The sequence below is a fragment of the Pollicipes pollicipes genome, unplaced genomic scaffold (assembly GCF_011947565.3).
Source record: "Pollicipes pollicipes isolate AB1234 unplaced genomic scaffold, Ppol_2.1 Scaffold_7262;HRSCAF=8765_pilon_pilon_pilon, whole genome shotgun sequence".
Taxonomy (NCBI): domain Eukaryota; kingdom Metazoa; phylum Arthropoda; class Thecostraca; order Pollicipedomorpha; family Pollicipedidae; genus Pollicipes; species Pollicipes pollicipes.
In genome coordinates, this window is record NW_023597055.1 from 10,891,033 (window position 1) to 10,912,033 (window position 21,001).

Sequence of the window (21,001 nt, forward strand, 5' to 3'; positions counted from 1 at the left end):
CTACCGAAGTTGGTGGACTGAAGCCACCCTTGCCGAGTACCATAAGCAACTCAACAGAGGTGGTGGATTTCCACAACGCTGGGTTTGCACAAAGCTGCAAGAAATGATACTCCATCGCGTCTACATTTCGCCACAAATGATCATTTGATCAGATTTTCTTAACACTTGCTACACGAAACTGTAAAGAATAAGTGCTGCAGAAAACCATATGATGATTTTTTTAAGTATCCGTCGCTCCAACCGCGCTCATCAACGAACGTTTTACCCCACTTGTGAAGGCTGCCGAAATTTTGAAGAACATCAAAACTCGAGGGTGAAGATTTGTATCTCTTTGAGGACCTGCAAACACCAGTTAACACGCGCCTATGTTGCAACTGCTCTTCCATTCCAATACTAAGATGCTCCTACACTTCGTTTGGGATTCAACAAGCCTTTACAAAAAAGTTCCTTTTGCCAGGTGTATCGTTTTTTGAGATCGAGGAAGGGAGAAGACCCGGCGCCAAAAGCACGCAACGATCTGCGACAATGCCCTGATCGCTCCCCCCCCCCCCCCCCCGCTTAGATAGCAGGAGTCGTTTGCCCGGATAATGCCTGTGCGCTCAGCCAAGCTGTTGCATCAGCTGGCTCGTGCCGTTCGCTTGTAGGCATCTTCCTTCCGGCTGGCTGACTGATGCGGCCTTCACGCCGCTGCTCAGATCAAGACCGCGAAGAGCGTTCCACCCACGACGCATTTGGTAGTCTCGCGGGCGGAAATTCCGTCTCCGGCTTGGTTTAGCGGCAATTTAAGTAACAACTATCTGCTGCCAATACCGGCTGCGCGCGATTAGCGGCGATTCAGCTGATAAAACCAGTGCTTAGCGCCCGCGGTGGTGTCCAAAATTTGCTGTGCACACACACACACACACACACACACACACACACACACACACACACACACACACACACACACACACATACATATATATATATATATATATACATATATATATATATATATATATATATATATATATATATATATATATTGTGAACGTACGCTGCTATGGTCATGGGCAATCTCCAAGGCGTCACATCTCTGCATTGCGTCGGGTGCTTATAATGCGGTAAGGCACCCCGCTTGGCATTAACGCTTGAAAGGCGAGGAAGACCTCAAGCTTTTAGTTTTGTCCGTGTTGTAGGAATATATACAAGCATATATACATATATTTTACATAAATGTACATATATATGCATGTATATGTACACAAATATGTATGTGCATATCTATCTTTATATATGCATGTATATGTGTATATAATCCTACAATACGGACAAAACTAAACGCTTGAGGTTTTCCTCGCTTTTCAAGTGTTAATGTCAAGCGGGGTGCCTTACCGCATTATAAGCGCCCGACGCCAAGCAGGAAAGTGACGCCTTAGAGATTGCCCACGGCCAAGGCAGCGTCCGTTCACTATCAGTGAAGCCTCGAAGGCACGTGCCGTGCCACTGGCCGAGCGACGTACGCACCGACAGATTCCGTATTGCCCATGTCCGTTGCCAAACACATCAGTGGAAACCACGCTGACGGAAGCCTCCCACTGTCCTCAGCGCACAGTCGCGTCGCGATGAAGTGCGCCGAGCGGTTCAACCTGGTTGACCGGGTGCTGAAGCGATGGTTCCGGCGGCTGGGCGGCGTCGTCGGCCGCCATCCGGGGTACTTCCTGCTGGTGCCGCTGCTGCTGACGGCCATCGCCGCTACCGGCTTTCAGCGAATGCAGCACGAGAACGCGCCGGAGCGCCTCTTCTCGCTGCAGACGGGCCGAGCGCAGCGGGCGCTGAAGCTCGTCGAGCGTTACTTCCCCATCAACGACACCAACTACGACGCCCACCGCAGGACCACCTTGAAGAACGTGGCGCGCGTGCTGGTAACGGCGCGCGACGGAGGCAGCATGCTGCGCGTGCGGCAGCTGCAGGAGCTGGAGCAGCTCGACCGGCGCGTGCGCGAGGTCGAGCTGGACAGCGGCTGGCGGCGTTGGCGCTACGCGGACGTGTGCACTACGCGCGCCGGCGAGTGTCTGCCGAACGACGCGCTGCTGCTGGTGCCCATGGCGAAGGACCTGGAGAGCGGGCGCGTGAACCTGACGTTCCCAGTGTGGATGGGCGACTGGCAGCGGCCGCTGGCGCTGGCGGGCGTACTCGGAACGCCGCAGGTGGACGCCGAGGGAGTCATCACGAACGCGCCCGCTCTGCAGATCTACTACTGGACGGCGAACCGCACCTTCTTCAACATCGATGTGTAAGTGTTCGTGGGACGCAGGCGGATGCCAGAGGACCTCCGGGCGTGAATGGGGATGACGGGTTATGTTTGCGAGGTTTTGGAGAATTGCGCTTGACTTTCAGCTTTTACACTTTAATTTGATTACTTTCATTAATTTTCTAATCACTTAATTTTGAAAACAGCGTCTTCAAGCCACCTGACCTTTTTGCCGCCACTGACACTGAGGCGGCATGGCTTCAGGATACTAGCTGAACTAGCGGTTCCAAAATCAGTTCGATGTCAGTTTTCAACTTTCACTCCCCAGTCATGACATTGTACCACGAGATCCTTGTCTCAGTGCCACTGATTTACGAAACTGATCTTCAAAGCCAACGTTGTCCCTATCTTTTGGCGTCATCAAAAGTTTGAGAAGTACGGAACCCACTGAGCTTTTGAGCCATGCAGTAGCTAAAACAGAGGGGTCAAAAAGGGGGAGGGCAACGTGGCAGGCGAGGCGCGCGGAAGAAGGTGGGGGTGGGGGGGGGGGGGGGTGGGGGGGGGACGCCATGCCGCGCCGGTGATACAGCGGATTGGAGGACTACAGTCACGGGTGTAGTTGATTATTCAGTTGAGGTGGCTCCAGAGGGGGGTCCAGCCATTGCAATTTGATCTCCAACTCCCAACAATGAGAAGAAAGTTGGCAAAATCCGTGTGCCGACACATTTTGTGACATTTTTGGAGTAAGTTAATTATTTTTCACTGCTCAGCCCCCTTCCCCGCCCCTCCACTCATTTTGCCTAACTACGCCACTGATCACGATGCAGGCCTCGTAATGAATATTCTGCGCGCGCGTCTGTCGACTGGCATGTGCGCCTGCTTGACCTTGAATTGACCTTAGCTGACGAATCGGGCGCAGCTGTGTCATCGGCACTAACGCATCACAAAAAATTAAAATAAATACAAGCCCGAAAATCCCCGCCACAGTCCTTCCGCGCACGAAATGCGCTAAGCCAAGCTTAACCATGGCGCGAATGGCCGCGATCAAAGGCTTGGTCTAATCTGTTCTCGAACATTCCTGCCATTGCGCAATTCTGCGCCATCATGGATTAACGTCGCACCAGGCGTCCTCTCTGCAGGAGGCTCGCTAAAGCAGGCCTTGACAGGTACCGCAGATTTACTGCGGGTCTTGGAAGTTCGCAAGGTTATTCGCGAGCTGCAGCGCTTGAGGGGAGGGCCCCCTGACTCACGGGACCAGGAGGGCCCCCAGCGTCGGGGAGAGACGTCATGCGGGCTTGTTTGAGGATCATGATCCGGTATGGGGATCAGGCAGTGGGCGAAGAGGGGGAAAAGGCGGTGTGCGTGCTGTATCTACTCGGACAGCTGTGTAGGATTCTGCTTAGTTGGGGGCTCTGCCCCTCTCCCCAAACTTTGAAAATAAATGGGCCAAATCTGTGGAGAACTTTGTCTGCTGGCGTATGTTGTGAATGGCTCATTGGTTTCCACTGTTTAGTCCCTCACGCCAACCCCTCCTCAACTAATATTGAGAAACTTCCCCTTGTGCTCAGGTGCGGAGTCTTTTTGTGTTGGGAAGACATGCACAGGCATTTGGGCGCTCACGAAGGCTGTTTTCAGTGACACAACATCGACATTGTCGGTCAGCACTGCATAATACGCATAATGTAGGCCATGGGCTCGCTGCAAGGGAGACGCGCTAGGCAGGATATGCAACGGTACAGGCTGAAACAATGAGACTTTTTGGGGATGAGTATAGGAGCAACTAGCAGCAGCTACATCGTGTTTGGCATGTGGCATCCATTCGTGGTCATGCCGAAGCTGTGCTTTCGCTCACGTTGCTATTGGTAACGACGTCAGCTGAAGGTTTGCCAGGCTGATGTTTGCTGGGCACTGGGTGCAGTATATTCCAGTAGATTCCAACCGACAGCCAACCCATGCTATGAAAGTTCTAATCTAGCTCCGACTGGCGTGAATAGACTGCGGTGTTGCGTTGCTATTGGTAACGACATCAGCTGAATGTTTGCCAGGCCGATGTTTGCTGGGTACTGCGTTCAGTATATTCCAGTAGATCCCAACCGACAGCCAACACATGCTATGAAAGTTCTAGTCTAGCTCCGACTGGCGTGAATAGACTGCGGTGTTGGCCTTAATTTTCATTTGATGTCACGCTTCCCAACATTTGGCACACGCCTTCATCACATGAGCATGCAGGAAACTGGCGGCAGAACCATGTAAATGCTTTGCTGTTCCATTCAATTTCCAGATTCCAGTTCCATCTGTTCCATCATAACACGGGACAATTGGTATTCCCAAAAAGGCATGCTGCGGGTGGGCGTTTGCCGCTTGATTCAGGGGATCAGGAGATATTTGTGCTGCAAAGTTGCACCAATGTGGGCATGTAACACTGCAGGCACCGAGTCTTGCGTCCTTTTCAAAGCTTTGCACGTTGTGCGTATGCTGTGATCTTAGCCCTTTCGGCCATCTGGCGGCGTGATAGTGAAAGAAGTCATTTCGCACTGTTCCCTGGGTATTACGTTTTTTCCTGTCAGGAAAGCACGTGCCCCGCACAAGCTTTTTTTGCTGTAAGGGGCAGGAAAATACAGTGCATCGCCCTTAAACAAAGCTGATCAGTATTCTACAGCTGTCAGGAAAAGATAAAGCGTTTGTATTGGATAACTACCCTCCCAGCACACGTCTTCAGCATTAAAACTGCAACATGCATCCATCTAGTCGGTTCCTCCACCCCTTTAAAGGCAACGGGACGTACGCCGTCACGCACCCTTTATGGAACGCCAGCGACTGCTTCGCCCATATTGGCGCTCATGTACCATGCCCATGACGCAACTGGGGCTCGACCCCGACCCTCCACGTGGGAACCGAAAGTGCTAACCACCTGGTCATTACCCCCTCTGTTCGCCGCTGGGGGCTGCGCGAGTCTGGGTAGAGGAACGCGGGGAACAGTTCGGGCCGATGACCGAACGATCTTAGGTCAAGGTCACTTGGGTTTGGAATGCTGATTTTGTATCACAGTCATCTTTGGCTGGTAGTTCCCGCTAGATCGTTGCCACTGTATGCTACTGTGCACAGAGGCGCAGCCAGAAGTTGCGATGGGCGGGGGGTTGGAGGGGGGGGGGGGGCTGCCATGATTTGCGACAGAGGGGGTAACCTTGATTTGCGATGAATGGGGGGGGGGGGGGCTGCCATCATTTGCGACAGAGGGTTAGCCTTGGTTTGCAATGGAAGGGGTAACTTTTTCACGAGCGAGTCCCAGCGCTAATGGAAGTACCCACGCACTGCGCGCGGACTTACAGATCCCACAAATGCTGATAGACGCAGTATCTAGCGTATTAATTAGCTATCGATGTTGGTTTGCCTTGGTGCCTTAACAGTTGGTTTTTTGTTGTTGTTTTTTGCATACCGTACATTTTTACTTGGATATCAGCTAGTCCTGTTACTAGGTTACGGCTGTTGGGCTCTACAGGTTGCTGCCCATGGAAGTGTCTATGCCAAAATCGTATTCCAAGTCGCCATATTCCGGAACCACATTCAGTAGTGTCGTGGTGAAAAACTGCGCTCGATCCTAATGGGGCCTAAAGCCCGTGAGGTCCCTTCCCCTCACTGCACTGCTGCTGATGCGGCAATTTCGCATCATACTCTAAATGAGGCAGGCTTCAGGCGAGCCATCCAGCAGTGTAATGATCACTTTGCCTAAACAGAAAAAATCCCGGAGATTTTTGCGTACTGTTATCCTAAAAAGTGCATAATCTTGGTTTCCAGATGTCACTTTATAACAAACCAACAGATGAACGGGCCAAAATAACACTTCAAATTCGTGTGCCCGCGTACATTTCAAACATTGATATCTACATATTCACGACCGAAAGTTGGAGCAAATTGGCGAAGAAACACGCGTGTTTCAGGGGGTGAATTTTGATTGATGTGTGCATGCAACAAACACACAGTTTGAGCACATCAGAGCGGTGTGCACATTCAGAAAACGTGCGACTATGAGAGGGAAAAATTCAATTTCGGATAACGCCACGTTCAGAAGGACGCTGCCGAGGTCAGTGACCTCTTTCGCTTCTCGCTGTCAGGACGCGTGAGAAAGCAGCATCAGATAACGCGGATTACCTTGTAACATAGCGACTCCAGGGCGAATGGCCTGGCCCTGCCACCATCTCAACAGGCCTCCTGATGACATCACCGCCCTCCCTGGGTCACAAAGGATAATATCAATGTAAATCGCTGGCTCCTGCTTTGTCCTGGCTTGGGAAATGGGCCCTGTGGCTCATGCTGACACGGAGCCGATTGTGCGCTGCTGGTGGTGTCTGATCGACATAAAGGTCCTTGTCGGCTCAGGAGGCCTCTGATCAGCGCACAGGGCCCTCTGGCTGGCATTGAAGTGCTTGGTCCGACAGGCTGGGGGTCCCGAAACACGAACTCTGGCCGGCCTTTCGGGCTCTTCGGGCCCTCAAATTGGGCCCTCAATCGTGGGTCCCGGGAGGTCCTTAGGACCCCTCGACACCTGGTGGGGGGAGGGGGGGGGGAGAGCACGTGCCGACGCAGAGGACCCTAGCTGCGCCACTGTCTAGGCTGACACCGCCACCCTCACGACAGGCGCTGACACCGCCGCCCTTTGTTCCGGCAGGTCCCTGCAGTGGGAGAACGAGCTCCTGCAGTCGTTGCTGGCCGCGCGGGACGAGCTGCAGCACATCGACATCGCCTTCTTCGTGTCGCAAACAGTCGGCGAAGAGCTCGACAAGAACGTGTACTCTGTGATCCCGTATATGAGCGTCAACTACCTGATCATGGGCACGTTCTGCGTGCTCGTGTGCATGATGCAAGACTGGGTGCGCGCCAAGCCCGTGGTGGTGGTGATGGGTCTGCTGGGAGCCGGCATCGCCACCGCCACCGCCTTCGGCCTGCTCATGTACTGCGGTGTGCCCTTCATCAGCATCAACATCGCCGCTCCCTTCCTCATGCTCGGTGAGTGAGCGTGGCCTTGAGGGGGGTTTGAAGGCTCGGCCACGGGCGCGGCCTTTCGGAAAGCATTGGGGGAGGGGGGGGGGGCGTTGGAGCTTTGGGTTTGTTCGTTTGCTCAGGTCCAAAGGTGCCATGACCCCCTGTGAAACTGCAAAAGCCTTTGGATTTTAAGACACACAAAAGCATGGGAAATGTACCTCATAGTGGCAATCTTACCCACTCGTGCGACAAGTGGCGCATTCAACACATAACTCAGTGGGATGGTCAGTTACGAGTTGCGAGAATCCATGTCACTGCATAATTAGAACCATGTGGGATATGAACTGAGGATGATACCGTATTCAAAGGACATTTAAGTACGGGTGTCCATTCTGGCAAAGTTGAGTGTAGTTGCTGTAAGACACGTGGTCTCGTGGCAAACGGGCCGAAGCGAAACAGGTGACAATAGGTATATGTTTTTAGCCGCGCTGTGCTGTAAACGCATCAAGTCATAAAACAAATAAAGCCATCATTTACACACGGCACAGCCAAAATAACCTGGTCACATTTGGTCAGGTGATCATCAACATGCAATGCTGTGGCAGTTTGAAAGAAGGAACTATCACGACATCCTCGCAAACTGGGCTCCGGAAGCAAACCACCTCTTTCTCGTCTCCCTTAATCATTCCAGCAAATGCGCTATGCCAAATCGCCCGTATACGTGACAAACACATTTCGGACGACGACTTCAAACCATTGATGAGGCGCATCCTAGCGAGCAAGTTAAGCAGCTTGTTAATGACTAACGACTTGTCACGTGACTTGTCCCCGGTAAGACTTGGGTACGACTGCTGAGTCATGGTTGCTGGCAAGATTAGTGCGGAGATGGCGGCCCATCGGAAACCATGCGCACTGAGGCGCCGATCTGGGGCGTGCTTCGTGCTGCCGCCGTCTTGGCTTCGCGGAGATGGTTGGGCAGCAACAGTTGACACCAGTGGCAGCTGGAGTGAGACCTCCAAGCTTCTGCGATGCGACTGGGCGCCTACCATGCATTGGACCCGTGATCATTCCATGTGTTCACACAGTTTTGGTCGTCCACATTTGGCTATGGAACTTATGACTCTTGCGTGAAATGTCAGCACGCCTTTTTCCGAGGCCGCCAGGTTTCCGTTCCGTTCCGTTCCGTTCCCACAGTTATTCACGTGCCGGGGCGTTCATTGGGCCTGAAGCACGAGCCATCATATGGTGCAAGTCTGGTGGCATAGCGGTGGGAATAAAACAAAGAATTGCTATCAGAGATACAAGAGAAAATCGAGCAACGCGATCATGGAATATTAGGTTGTCGTTGTCTTAACAATTGGTAACATTGACCATACAGTAGCTAGGGCACGGGACCTGGGAATTCGTTCATGTCTGCACGAACAGGCGTGTTTTCCGCAACTTGGAAGATCGATCATTAATTTCAAATGGGAGGTGCTTACTGTAAACGGTAGCTGGAAAATACAACGACTACATGCAATCAGATGAACGCCATTATAGACATTGCTCGTCCCGGGTCGAAAATTGGCCAATAGTCAGGTTTGGCTGGTCAAAGAGCCGTGGGCGAGATCGGCCCGTGTATCAATGCCTGGGAACTCGGTTGAGAAATCCAATCATGAAGCCTCGCCTGGGCTTCGCCAACCAATCACTGTCACGGTCAATCCAATCAACCAATCACGCTCTGTGCTTTTCCCCTTGCTCTCTGGTATCCACGTTAATGTCTCCCGCGCCCCCCCCCCTCCTGGAAAGCCCTCTCCCTCTGCCTCTTGCCTGCACCCCCACCGTCCCCTCTGCCACCACCTCGCAGCTCTGCCCTGGCACCCCTACCCCTGGCTCCAGATTCCAACTGACGCCCCCCGCCCCCTTCCCCCTCAACCTCCTGACGTCTGCTTATCTGCTGCCTATCCCACTTCAGGGACAGGTGAGAGTGGTGCGGCACTGGCTAACCCCACAGAGGGTCTCGGCACAGGTTGCCGGCAAGGTCGGCTATGGACTGGGGGTGTGAGATCGAGCGCCGCTGCTGGTGCTACGCTCGGCAGGCCTCCGACCTTCCGGAGAGTCTCCTCGGACCTGTCCCGCCGGGGAGTCTCCTCAGACCTGTCCCGCCGGGGAGTCTCCTGGGACCTGTCCCAGCAGGCAGTCTCCTCGAGCCTGTCCAACCGGAGAGTCTCCTCAGACCTGTCCCACTGGAGAGTCTCCTCAGACCTGTCCTACCGGAAAGTCTCCTCGGACCTGTCCCACCGGAGAGTCTCTTTAGACCCGTCTCAACAGGCGTTCTCCTCAGACCCGTCCCACCGGAAGATCTCCTCGGACCTGTCCACCGAAAAGTCTTCCTCGGACCTGTCCCGTCGCCTCCCGTCTCGCCGTATCCGTCCAGCCGGGCATCTCTCCGGACCTGTCCCGTTTGAACGTCTCCTCCGGCCTGTCTCGTCGAAGTGACTCCCGGGACATTTTCCGCCGGAGCATTTCGTGACTTCGCAGGGCCCTCCGGGTGGTCGATCCCCATTCGGGAGTGCCCCGGCCATGATCACTCCTCGCGGTAGGGCAGTCACGAGACCGGTTAGCCAATAGAAAGCTAAGGTGATAAGGGGATGCTTGCAAGCTGTTTCTGCTTCGTTAATGTTTATGCCTCTGAGGTGCTAGCATGCTGGCACCTGGAGGGATCAAGAAGCCTAATGCAGTCTGATTTCTGCTGCAGGTGCGCTGTTGCAAACCTTCTTCTGCTCTTTATGCCTGACGTAACGTGAATGTATGCTCCATTGATTTGGGTCATGCCGCTGTGTTAGCGAGCCGCTTTTGTCTGTCATGGGGCCAGTTATTTATTATAGGCGCCGTGGTGAGGGGCCAGTTATTGCGGAATACAGGAAAACATGCTCACAAACTAGAGCGATGTGTGCAGTGAACAGACAGCGCACCTCACATTACTGTTCTAACGTTGCTTTTTTCAAGAACAGTTGTTTGTCATTCTTCCGGTATCCACTATCGATATTGATTCGATTAGCAACTGAAAGTGGCGGACATGCATTTGGTCTAAGTCGACCGCAAACAGCCTTGTCACCCCTTTCCCCCCCCCCCCCTACCCCTCTTCGTCGCAAGATGCGACCGCCCGCTCGTGCGGAGACAGGCCAAAAAAGTCGGGGCATATTCTTTTGTTTTTTTTGGGGGGGTGGAGCGGTTAAAAGGTAATGTCCTATACTTGCGTGGAGCTTTGAAGTGAGACAGTCATTTTAGATATCATAACATACAATTCGCAGCCATGCCCTTTTCGATTCTTTAAGCCCTTTTGTCTCTGAGCTTGACGCGCGCAGCCTCGTGCGGCGAATTTTGCGCTGCCTACTTGAAGCACAACCGGTCATGCACATCTTAGAAATGTCATACGAACACCGCCACCTCAACAGCCATGTAGTGCTCAAAATCAAACAAAATATCATTACCGAAATTTTTGTGCCACGGATATGGGATGAAGGAACATGAACGCCGTCAGGTAACGACTGCATTCACCTTGTGACCCATCTGTTGAGAACTGGCTCGCACAGGGACGCCTCGGCAGAGTGTGTGCTGGATTTCGTGTGCATTTCGCATGGGTTTCATGAACGAATGAATTTCATGAATTCCGACGCCGAGAGACATGCCACGAGGCATAGCTTAGCTTTTTCTCACAGGAGTGAGTGTACATTTTTCAGTAGAGTGTAGGGTCACGTTTTAGCCATTGCGAACAGCATTGCCGAACCGCGAAGTCTACGTACGTTGAAGGCTGCTCGCGCGGGTGCTCTGTTAGTGCGAAAACGACCCACTCCGACACGCTCTATTTCGCACCGATGTCTGCAACTGGCTGTGGACACGGCGCCAGGTAGGGAGCGGGATGACTTGAATGCCGATAACCCCCAACAAGACAGGTGGGCTGTTGCGTCAGAGCATGCCAGACGGGAGACGGGATCTGGGTAGAGGGCGCCGCGCCCCGGCGGATAATACCAGCCGTGCGAAGAGCTGATTGGTCCGTGGAACGGTTACGTCACCGGTAGGAACGTTGCAATAGCGAAGTGGTGGATGTCGCAGGCAGTCGTGATATCCGGCAATGTCTAACGACGTGGACTAGAAAGAGCCTAGAAAAACTCTAGGGAGGATCGCTGGTGTTCATGCCATGCACCATGCAGAACCCTCTTCGAGTACAGGAGGTTGACTTATATTGCAACTTATATTGTGACTGCACACTCGGCATCATGATCAGCCGGATGTCGTTTCGGTCCAGGGTGTGAGTGCGGCCTCTTTACAAGCATGGAACCCGGACGTTGAATTCGGCATGTACCCGTGAACTACATCATACTCTCAGCATGGCCGTCCCACTACGCGCTTGGTGACCGCCCAGAACCTGCTGGCGGGGCAATAGGGGATGGGGGGGGGGGGCAGCATCTTCCCACCAGCATGCAGGGTTTGTGGTTTTTTGGTCGTTGTGAGACAAAAAACATAGCTCCCCACGTTTACAACGTTTGCACAGCCGACATTACAATGGAGATAAACGTTAGGGGCCTGTACACTACTATTTGCGGCGTGCACGCAAGTTATGCGCGGTGCGCTCAAGCAAAAAGAAAGAATGCTGACGCCTACATGCATATACGTTTAAACTTTTCGGTGCGTACCTGTGATGCCCGCAACTAATCGCATATTGTGACGTTTGTTTTTAAGCTGTTCCTCTCGCCGTCCGGAAGACACTTCTTGATCACGCCAACAGAACATTGCTAGGAACATGTACGGGCTTAATCGTACTTGGAATGCAGCATTTCCATCTTCGTTTTCTCCAGTCATCAGATGATCTCGTCAGTTATTACGATGAATGTTGTCGCAGCATAGTGTGTATCCAGGCGATGATAAATAACTTTGGGAAGTCAGTACACTTAAACGCCTAAGAAATACACTTAGGGGTAGTAAGCTGATCTAACTGACCACACAGCCTCCGATTGTTAGTCATATTTAATTTATCTTGAACCATTTTGTGCGTCGGCAATGGGATGCAACCTGTGTAAGACCCTGCCTAAACAGCGAACACCGAAATTCGTCTTCACTCTGAAATATTAGGTGGACGGCAATTCCTGCCCTATGTAGGCATGCACGAGTCGAGCGCATTGAAAAACGATCCTCGAAGGAATGTGTTTTCCATGGCTCCCTTGTGCTCTCCGGCCAATTCGCCTCTTAATCGGCACGTCCTGTGCACGTTTCTGCCCTTCGATTCCACCCTACGGCCCAACAAACGGATCTCGGCACCAGCAGACTGCGGTAGACTGCGGTAGACCAGCAGACGAGGAGCTTTCTCCCGCCTTGGCACTTAAAGTTCTGTATCGGATGCCGTCACACAACCCATCTCAGATTCAACAGGAGACGAAACGGTGCGTTGTACACCCTACCTGATGTCACGATGCGAAGAAACACTAGAGGCTCTGAAACACTAGCGTCTCGGTCTGGTTTCTGCTTGCCCCCTGACCTGACCTGACCTGACCTGACCTAACCTGACCCGATTCGACCTGACCTGACCTGCCTTGACCTGTGCTGGCCTGGCCTTACCTGACCCGACCTGATCCGACCTGACCTGACCTGTCTTCACCTGTGCTGACCTGACCTGACCTGACCCGACCTGACCCGACCGGCAGGTATCGGCGTGGATGACACGTTCGTGGTGCTGTCGGCCTGGCGCCGGACCCGTATCCAGGACTCCGTGCCGGCAGCGGATGGCGGCCGCGTACGAGGAGGCTGCTATCTCCATCACCATCACCTCGCTGACCGACATGTTCTCCTTCTGGGTGGGCGTGGCGACGCCCATCACCAGTGTCCAGATCTTCTGCCTCTACACCGGTGGGTGCAGGGGTCCTGACCTCTGGGGGGCATTGCCCCCACACTGAACCGTGTGTGTGTGTGTGTGTGTGTGTGTGTGTGTGTGTGTGTGTGTGTGTGTGTGTGTGTGTGTGTGTGTGTGTGTGTGTGTGTGTGTGTGTGTGTGTGTGTGTGTGTGTGTGTATGTGTGTGTGTGTGTGTGTATGGACGGTGTGATGCCTTGGTGACGGTCTGCTGGTGCACGGGGCTCGACTGCATAAGGCGCTGGAGTCGCCGCTCTTGCAAACCGTGGTTGGCTGTGTGTCGTGATAGGCATGCTGTAGCTATGCTCATTACCCGGTGCATCGGAGGCTCCGCGACCAGCAGCATATCTTCCGAGCCTTTTTAGGCCAGCTCATGTTTTGGAACACCACTGGACGTCTTTGAGCAGAGGTAAACAAATGTTATGTAAGTTGTTAAGTGCATTTGTGAGGAGCCTCACTCATATAGATAAGACAGCCGTAATAGCCTCATCCCTCGGAGAAAAACCGGGAGAATGGAGATATAGATGTTTTGATATTCCGGCAATATGCCCACATCGGAACAACAACAGAAATCAAACAAGCCAAACAAAGGAAACAAATATAAAGGCACCTATGTCTCCATTCTTCTGTTCTTTTCTCCGAGCAATGAGGATACTAGTGCTGTCTTATCTATATGAACAAAAGTTCTACGATCATGTTTTGGATTGTCATGAGGTGCAATTTACAGCACTCCACAAATGTGCTATGGCGTGCCAATACTACTCAGCGACTTGGACGGTGTTAGAAAATCTACGAATGCTCTTCGTTGATAGGAGCAAGGAACGCCTGAACCTGATGGTGTTTCGGCATTATGAGTTCGTGCACTAGGATAACCGACCTTCAGGAGGTGCAGGTTAAGCGAAGATGTCGACCAATGATCGGCATATACTGTGAGAATATTCGAATTGCTAGTAGTGTCATTGTCAAGAGTGAACAAAGCTCAAAGTCCTGCTGGTTCACAGCACTGTTGGTTGAGCGCATTGCTGGCTTGAAGTGCCTGCTGGTTCAAAGCACCTTGTTCCAAGTACCACACGGTTTAAAACATCACCAGATCGCTATATATATATATATATATATATATATATATATATATATATATATATATATCGCTAGATCAGAAGCATTGCTAGAAAAGTCGAGTAGGAATTCTTAGAATAACCCCAATGATTGCTCGCCATATCGCAAGAAACGTGCCTCCCGGTATACTGAATGCGATACATGCTTTCCTCATCACAAGGACTCATAATGGACTCATAACCTATACCCTTGGTTCGGCCCACTTCCGCCGTTTCAGGAACGTCGGTGTCTTCACGCTCCCCTGCCACATCTACGCGTCGTTTCTTAGCTACCAGCATCCCTCATGTGCGCGCATCTCATCACCTGGCCATCGTTACAGGGGTGTCGGTGGTCTTCACCTACCTGTGGCACCTCACCTTCTTCGGCGCGTGCCTGGCGTTCGCGGGTTACGCAGAGCAACGCAACCTGCACTCGGTCACCTTGAGGCCGGTGCTGCCTCACTCCGAGGCGGGTGAGTCTATCGGAGGCAGCGTCCCACGTGGAACCAGTCCCATCCGGCGCGACCTGACCCGACGGGGCGCGGGCTGCGCGCGAGCATCTGCTGATCAAGCCCACGCGCTCGGGTGCCAGGCCGTGCCGTCGCAAGGTGCGGTGGATCAGCAGCCCCACAGGAATGCCATCGCGATGCTGGAGTCTTGATTTGAAGTCGGTACCTTCCGGCTGCGGGACACTCCTGCTGCTGGCGGGGCCACCAATAAACCCGTTATTTCGTCAGCTGCGTTGCATGAAAAAACCTCGCTGTCTGGCTGAGGCGACGGTATTTGACGTTTATTTTTTGGTTCGTTGTCGCTATGCGGACAGATTAAGTGTCATCCCTTACATGGGTCTTATCGGAGCTGGCGCTTTGCAGTGCCCCCAAGTGGACGGTTTTGACGTTAGGTTACCAGAGAGTTGCGGTCTCGTTTCAAACCCGGTGTCACGGTGTTCCCCGTGCTGAATCAAACTGCGCAGAGCGCATGCGCACGGGTAGTGCCTGTCCGCAAGAAATGTCCCGAAGTCGCCACGAAGCGTTGCGCGTGGTTGGCCGCTGGGTACGTTACCCGTGTTACGGAGCAGCGCGCGTCCGGGACGCGGCACGACGCGAATGTTTGAAAGCCACTTCTCATTGGCTAAGTCTTTATCACACGCGATACTTGGCCGAGTACGCAGTCCAGTACATTTCGTTCCGCATTCCGCGCGAGTCCGCTTTCCAGTCCGCTCAATGAACCAGGTGTGGCTAGGAAACGAAGCCGAGTGTGTGGAACGCCATCCCTTCAGGCGGGTGACCTCAGAACGTGATGAGAACGGCAACGCGGAGCACAGCATTCGCGTATCACGCTGCGCGCTTGGGTACCCTTGTCGTTCCTCTTCGGTCTGCATGCCCGCAGGCGGTGTGGCGTGGCGTGACCTCTGAACCCCGCCGCCGCAGGTGACAAGCCGCGCTGGTACCGCCTCCTCTGCGCCGGAGGTGTGTCACGGTCCGATCCGTGGAGAGAGGTCGACAATCCTGACCATGGCGCCATGCTCTTCTTCAAGAACACGCTGGCCAAGGCTCTCAACAAGCCGACGGTGAAAGGTGCGTGACTCTGGTCTGGTCTGTGCAGCTGACGCTGCGACGAGTGTTGGAGGACCCACTGGTGCGATTAGCTTTGCTTGACAGTCGTCGCCTTCCTTCAGGTTAAGAAACGGTGTGAAAGACACCGATGGGCTTCGTGCACGTGCCTTTCTTATCGTCTCGCGTTACCCGCCTGCGCCGGCCTAATCGTCCTGTTAGATCTGCCTTCAGACTACGATCTGTGCAGTCTGTTAATCGCCGTATTGATAGGCTCATGTCGTTAGTCTATATCTTGCCAGCTGAGCGTTTGATGTACGCTGCATGTCTTGTATTTTAAACCACCACTATGAAGACCACCATAATCACCATCATCATCACCACCATCGCCGTCATCGCCGTCTCAAGCATCACCTCCATCATCACCGAATCCCCAACATTATCACTTTTACCACCGGCGTTTAATCTGCTGCTAAATTTATCGATCATCACATCACCAGCTTCATCATCGAGAGCACATCATCACCACCTTAATTTCCGTCATCACATCTATCGCTAAGATAGTCATCAAAACAGCCTCGTCTCTGTCTGTGCTGTACTCAGTCGCTGTATGACTCTCCCCGATCTCCGCAGCGCTGGTGATCGTCTCGTTCCTGCTGTACCTGGCCGGCGCCATCTACGGCTGCCTCCACGTGCAGGAGGGCCTGGAGAAGCAGCGGCTGGCCGGCCCCGACTCCTACAGCGTGCAGTACTTCCAGACGTCCGCCAAATACTTCAGCGACTTCCCGTACCGAATACAGGCGAGTCGGAGCCGAGCACGACACACGATGGACATGCTGCTCGGGTCTATGGCGAGGAACTAGAGAGAGGAGTCGGTCTGGGCAAACCGCTGAAAGGTCGTATGAAGGTGAAACAATGCGTGTTTTGGTGCCTTCAGCCGTCGGCATACGATGACTGCATACATGTGGCACGTGCAGCTGATTGTCACCTACAAAAGCAAAGCCTAAAGAAACCAGTGAATAAATTAGTGAACACACGGCATCCAGTTTTAGCTGGGGGAGGGGGCCGAAGGTCTGAAATCAACAGGTTAAATGCATCAAGAAGCTCTTTCCCAGGACGGTGGCAAACGTCACGGCGAGTTGGAGAGAGCAGTTGCAGTTGCAGTTGGAGAGAGCAGTTGTTGCTGAGTTGGAGAGAGCAGTTGTTGCTGAGTTGGAGAGCGCAGTCACTGGCAGTCTTTGACTCTGCTACCACAAGTGCTGTGCTTGTTCCTCTACGCCTGTAACTGCGAGGGTTGTAACGCTCAACGTCCCTAGTAGAGCTGAGGCCAGTGGCATTCTCCAGCGGAGGGTGTCGAACCCGGCTCTCGCAGACCACAACCCAGCGCGTTATCCCCGCAGCAACTCACGCTTTCCCTCGGGCGCAGGTCATCGTGGAAGGCCGGCTCAACTACTCGGACCCGAAGGTGCAGCAGGAGGTGGAGACGCTGCTGCAGAAACTGGAGTCGAGCCGCTTCGTGGCCGACAAGTTCTACACGGACTCGTGGCTGCGTGACTGGACGGGGACGCTGGAGTGGGGTGGCGACGTGCTGGAGGTGGACCTCTCTACATACGAGAAGTGGACGGAAAGCCTCAAGAGGGTGGGTGGCCGAGGCGTGGGTTGGTGACTCACTGGCGCAGAGGCTAAGCAAATGAAGAGCGATTGAGATGAGATGGATGCCCCCATAACAGCTTTTATTCAACTAAACGCGTATTAAACCTGTCCCCTGTGAACAACGCTCACTTCAGTGACTTTTCACACCATATCTGATCAGCGCGCTCCACCCGCAGCCAATTCTGTAGGAAGTGGGTGCAATCGTGATAACGGATTAAAGCAGAATGCTGTAGACAGGGGATGCGCATGAATTTTGAATTTAAGCAGAATAGTATCAGGTTATTGGATCGTAATGGGAAATCAATCCGAGGCGATTGTTTGGTAGGTAATAGTTTGCGCTGCCACTAAACCCGTGCGCCTACCTGCGGTTTCGAACGGTTACGAATTATCAGTTTAGGAGGTTAGTCAAAAGGAAGCCATAGGAAGGGGGGGGGGGTAGCACCAGTTGGCGGTTGGGTGCAACCCGCACCATGGGGGTCAGTTTTGCCTCGCCCTGATATCTCAAAAATGAGGGAGCTTCACACACCAAATTCACTTTTGAGATCCATACCTTATGACCTTAAGATTGAGTAAGGTCAAGCAAAGTCAAACTTCAGAGCGACGTCTGAAGTGTCTCAGACCTGTCCATGTAACCCAGGGGGTATTTTGTGCATAGATACCGCCACTAAGGAAAAGGTCACTGTTCTTCACTTCAAGCAAGTGACATTATTTTTGGGGAAAGGTCACGTTGAGCAGAAACCTAAGTGATAGTTTTAAGTTTTGAATTAGCACGCACTCGGGTAGGGGCGCCAATTTGACCCTTAAAGTTTTTTTCCAGAACAAATTAAATCGAAGATGCAAAGTCGCGCCGAGCTTTGCACACCTATAGGCAACTGGATATTCAATCTTTTGGTAAAAGTATGGATGTACCTTGTAAAGTTAACTTACCTACCTTGCAAGGTTGCCTTACAAGGTACAAGGTACCTTCCTTTTCTACTTTGACCTACCGACAGGCCAAAGTCAGGCCAACCTGGTTTTTGTTTCTCGGGCAAAAAAGTTTTTTAACAGGTTTTGGAAAACTGATGAATTTTCTTTATGGAGTAGTTTTTGCAATCCTTTCAATGTATTGATCATAGGGGCGTCAATAGACATCATATATTGACTTCATTAAAGTCAGAGGAAGTCACTGACCTAGAATTACCCTGATTATTTTATGTTCTTTTAGGATCATACCGCCTAGCATAGCTATTGACTCATATTTAACTAAAAAATTAAAACAATGGCATATGTTTTGATCACCGTGACTATCTGAAGGTGTAGTAAAATCACTGACCAGAGATGGATACCAGTGACCTTTTGCTTAGAAGAGGTATTTAGTTAAAAGATGGTTGCATGAGAAGATCTGAGGCACTTCGGACACCGATTTGGGGTTCGACATTGTGTGGCCTTATTTGACCTAAAGGTCATGATCTAGGGACCTGAGAAGCTGACACAAGTAAACTCATGTATAGTCCTACCTGCTCTGTGAATTTGGTGTGTCTAACTCTTTTGATTTTGTAGATATCAGGCTGACGTCAAACTGACCCCCACCCGGGCGCATTGCATTCAGCCGGCTGCTCTGGCACGTGTTAAAAAACTGCGAGTAAAATATGTTGGATGTGAAGGTAACTATGGCCTCAGCAGGTGATCAGCTAGCAACCTCCTTACATCAAATCGCCGCTGATTGGAGGCACTGCGATTCATAACACATGATTCCCTTTAATGCTTTAGTGCACGCCGATGAGTTGGTCAAAGTCACGGAATATGTGTAACTGAAAGGACACGTAAGTCTGGTGATTCACGATTGCTTGAATATTTTGGGATGGTGAGCTACGTCTGCAGTCAACCGTTGCACGAGCAACCCACCGAAAAGAGTTCATGGGGACTGACTGCCTGCGCCGCTACCGCGTCCACTTCCGCTGACCAAAGTAGTCGTTGTCCGAGTCTGTCCCCGTTTGACCCCTTCCCTCCACTAAGGCATCCCCTGGGACCGCCCCTGCCCACCTTTTCCAATCGTGTCACTCACCTGATTCTCCACTACCCACATTCCGCCTACCGACCCGGTGTCCAATCAATATCTCTCCTCCTGCAATCGCCCCTGCTGCCCCCCCCCCCCCCCGATTGCCACTCCTGTACCCGCCCCTGCTGACGCTGCCGCGCTCCTTCGTAGGTGATGCTGAGCGGGTCAGGGGGCACGCCCCAGCTGGACGTGGCGTTTGACGAGACGGGCCGGCACATCGTTGCCTCCCGCTTCATCATCCAGATCAAGGATGTCCAAGGCGAGACGGAGAGCAGCCTGATGATGGAGGAGCTCCGGACTATCTGTGACCAGTCTCCGCTCGAAGCCGAAGTCTTCGATCCTCGTTTCATCTTCTTTGATCAGGTGAGGTTTCGGTGGAGCAGGATAAACAATGCTGGCACGAAAGATGCGGCTACGTTTTAAACGGAAATTTTGGGACGTTTGTGCACAAATGACCTGCGAATGTCGACAGTTCCTGGCACTAGCGTGAGTCATCATCTGTTCCCACATGTCCCTGTGCGGCTGTCGTGGTACTTTTGCATAGAGCATGGCTTGTTAGTCAATTTTATGTCCAGTTCTTCCATCCCCTACGTGTCAGTAATGAAGCACCATGCTTCAGCACGCCAGCTGACCACTGCGTTTCTGTATTTGTTCTCAGTACACCTACGTAAGAAGCATCACCATACAGTCCACAGGCATTGCTGCCATCATCATGTGCATCATCTCGCTCATCTTCATCCCCAACCCGATCTGCTCGCTGTGGGTGGCATTCAGCATCCTCAGCATCGAGATCGGCGTCATCGGCTACATGTCGTTGTGGGGCGTGAATCTGGACAGCATCTCCATGATCAATCTCATCATGTGCATTGGCTTCTCGGTGGATTTCTCCGCGCACATCAGTTACGCATACATGTCAGCGCACGGCAAGTCAGCCGACAAGAGAGTGGAGGAGAGTCTGTACGCCCTGGGACTGCCGATTCTACTAGGGGGCCTCTCCACAATAGCCGGCGTGAGCACGCTCTGTCTCGCGCCTTCCTACATCTTTGAGGTCTTTTTCAAGACCATCTTCCTCGTGATCACGTTCGGCCTGATGCACGGCCTGTTCCTGCTGCCCGTGATGCTCTCACTGTGCGGGCCGGGCAGCACCCTCTGCGGCTTCCGCAAACGGGAGCGTGACTCGGCCGAGAGCGCCAGCTCCGCCGACCCACCGACCTACCTCGGCCCGCCGTCGCTGCTCGCCACCGGCAGCGACAAGTATCCAAACCCTCCGCTGGCCGTCGCGGTCACGCCGACCGCGGCCGACCCGGCCGCCGTCCCGCCGCCGTCGCCTCCGGCCTGCGGCGTGACCCAGGCCGAGCTGCTGGCGCGGACCCTCGGTCTGGGCGGCTCCGGTGACGACACGAGCAGCGCCGGCAGCGCGTGCATCCCGCGCGCTCCGTCTGGCGCGCCGCGCGCGCTCGCCACTCGAGCCGGGCGCGCTCGGTGTGTACAGCAACGAGGGCTACAGCAGTGACAGTGAAGCAGTGAGCAGCGAGTCTGGGGTCGAGCAGACCGCTAGTGTACGT

General features: G+C 53.0%; 1 protein-coding gene across 1 annotated transcript; it reads left to right on the plus strand.

Moving 5' to 3' along the window:
- Window positions 1–1,604: 1,604 nt before the first annotated feature.
- On the plus strand, window positions 1,605–20,646 carry LOC119113431 (patched domain-containing protein 3-like; the record flags this gene model as incomplete). The annotated part of the gene is given in 10 exon segments (XM_037237744.1): window positions 1,605–2,275; window positions 6,900–7,237; window positions 12,895–12,947; window positions 12,949–13,096; window positions 14,534–14,665; window positions 15,623–15,769; window positions 16,379–16,545; window positions 17,172–17,384; window positions 19,587–19,799; window positions 20,095–20,646. Coding segments are annotated over 10 exon segments (2,634 nt in total), but the record flags the coding sequence as incomplete, so codon positions are not given.
- Window positions 20,647–21,001: the final 355 nt, after the last annotated feature.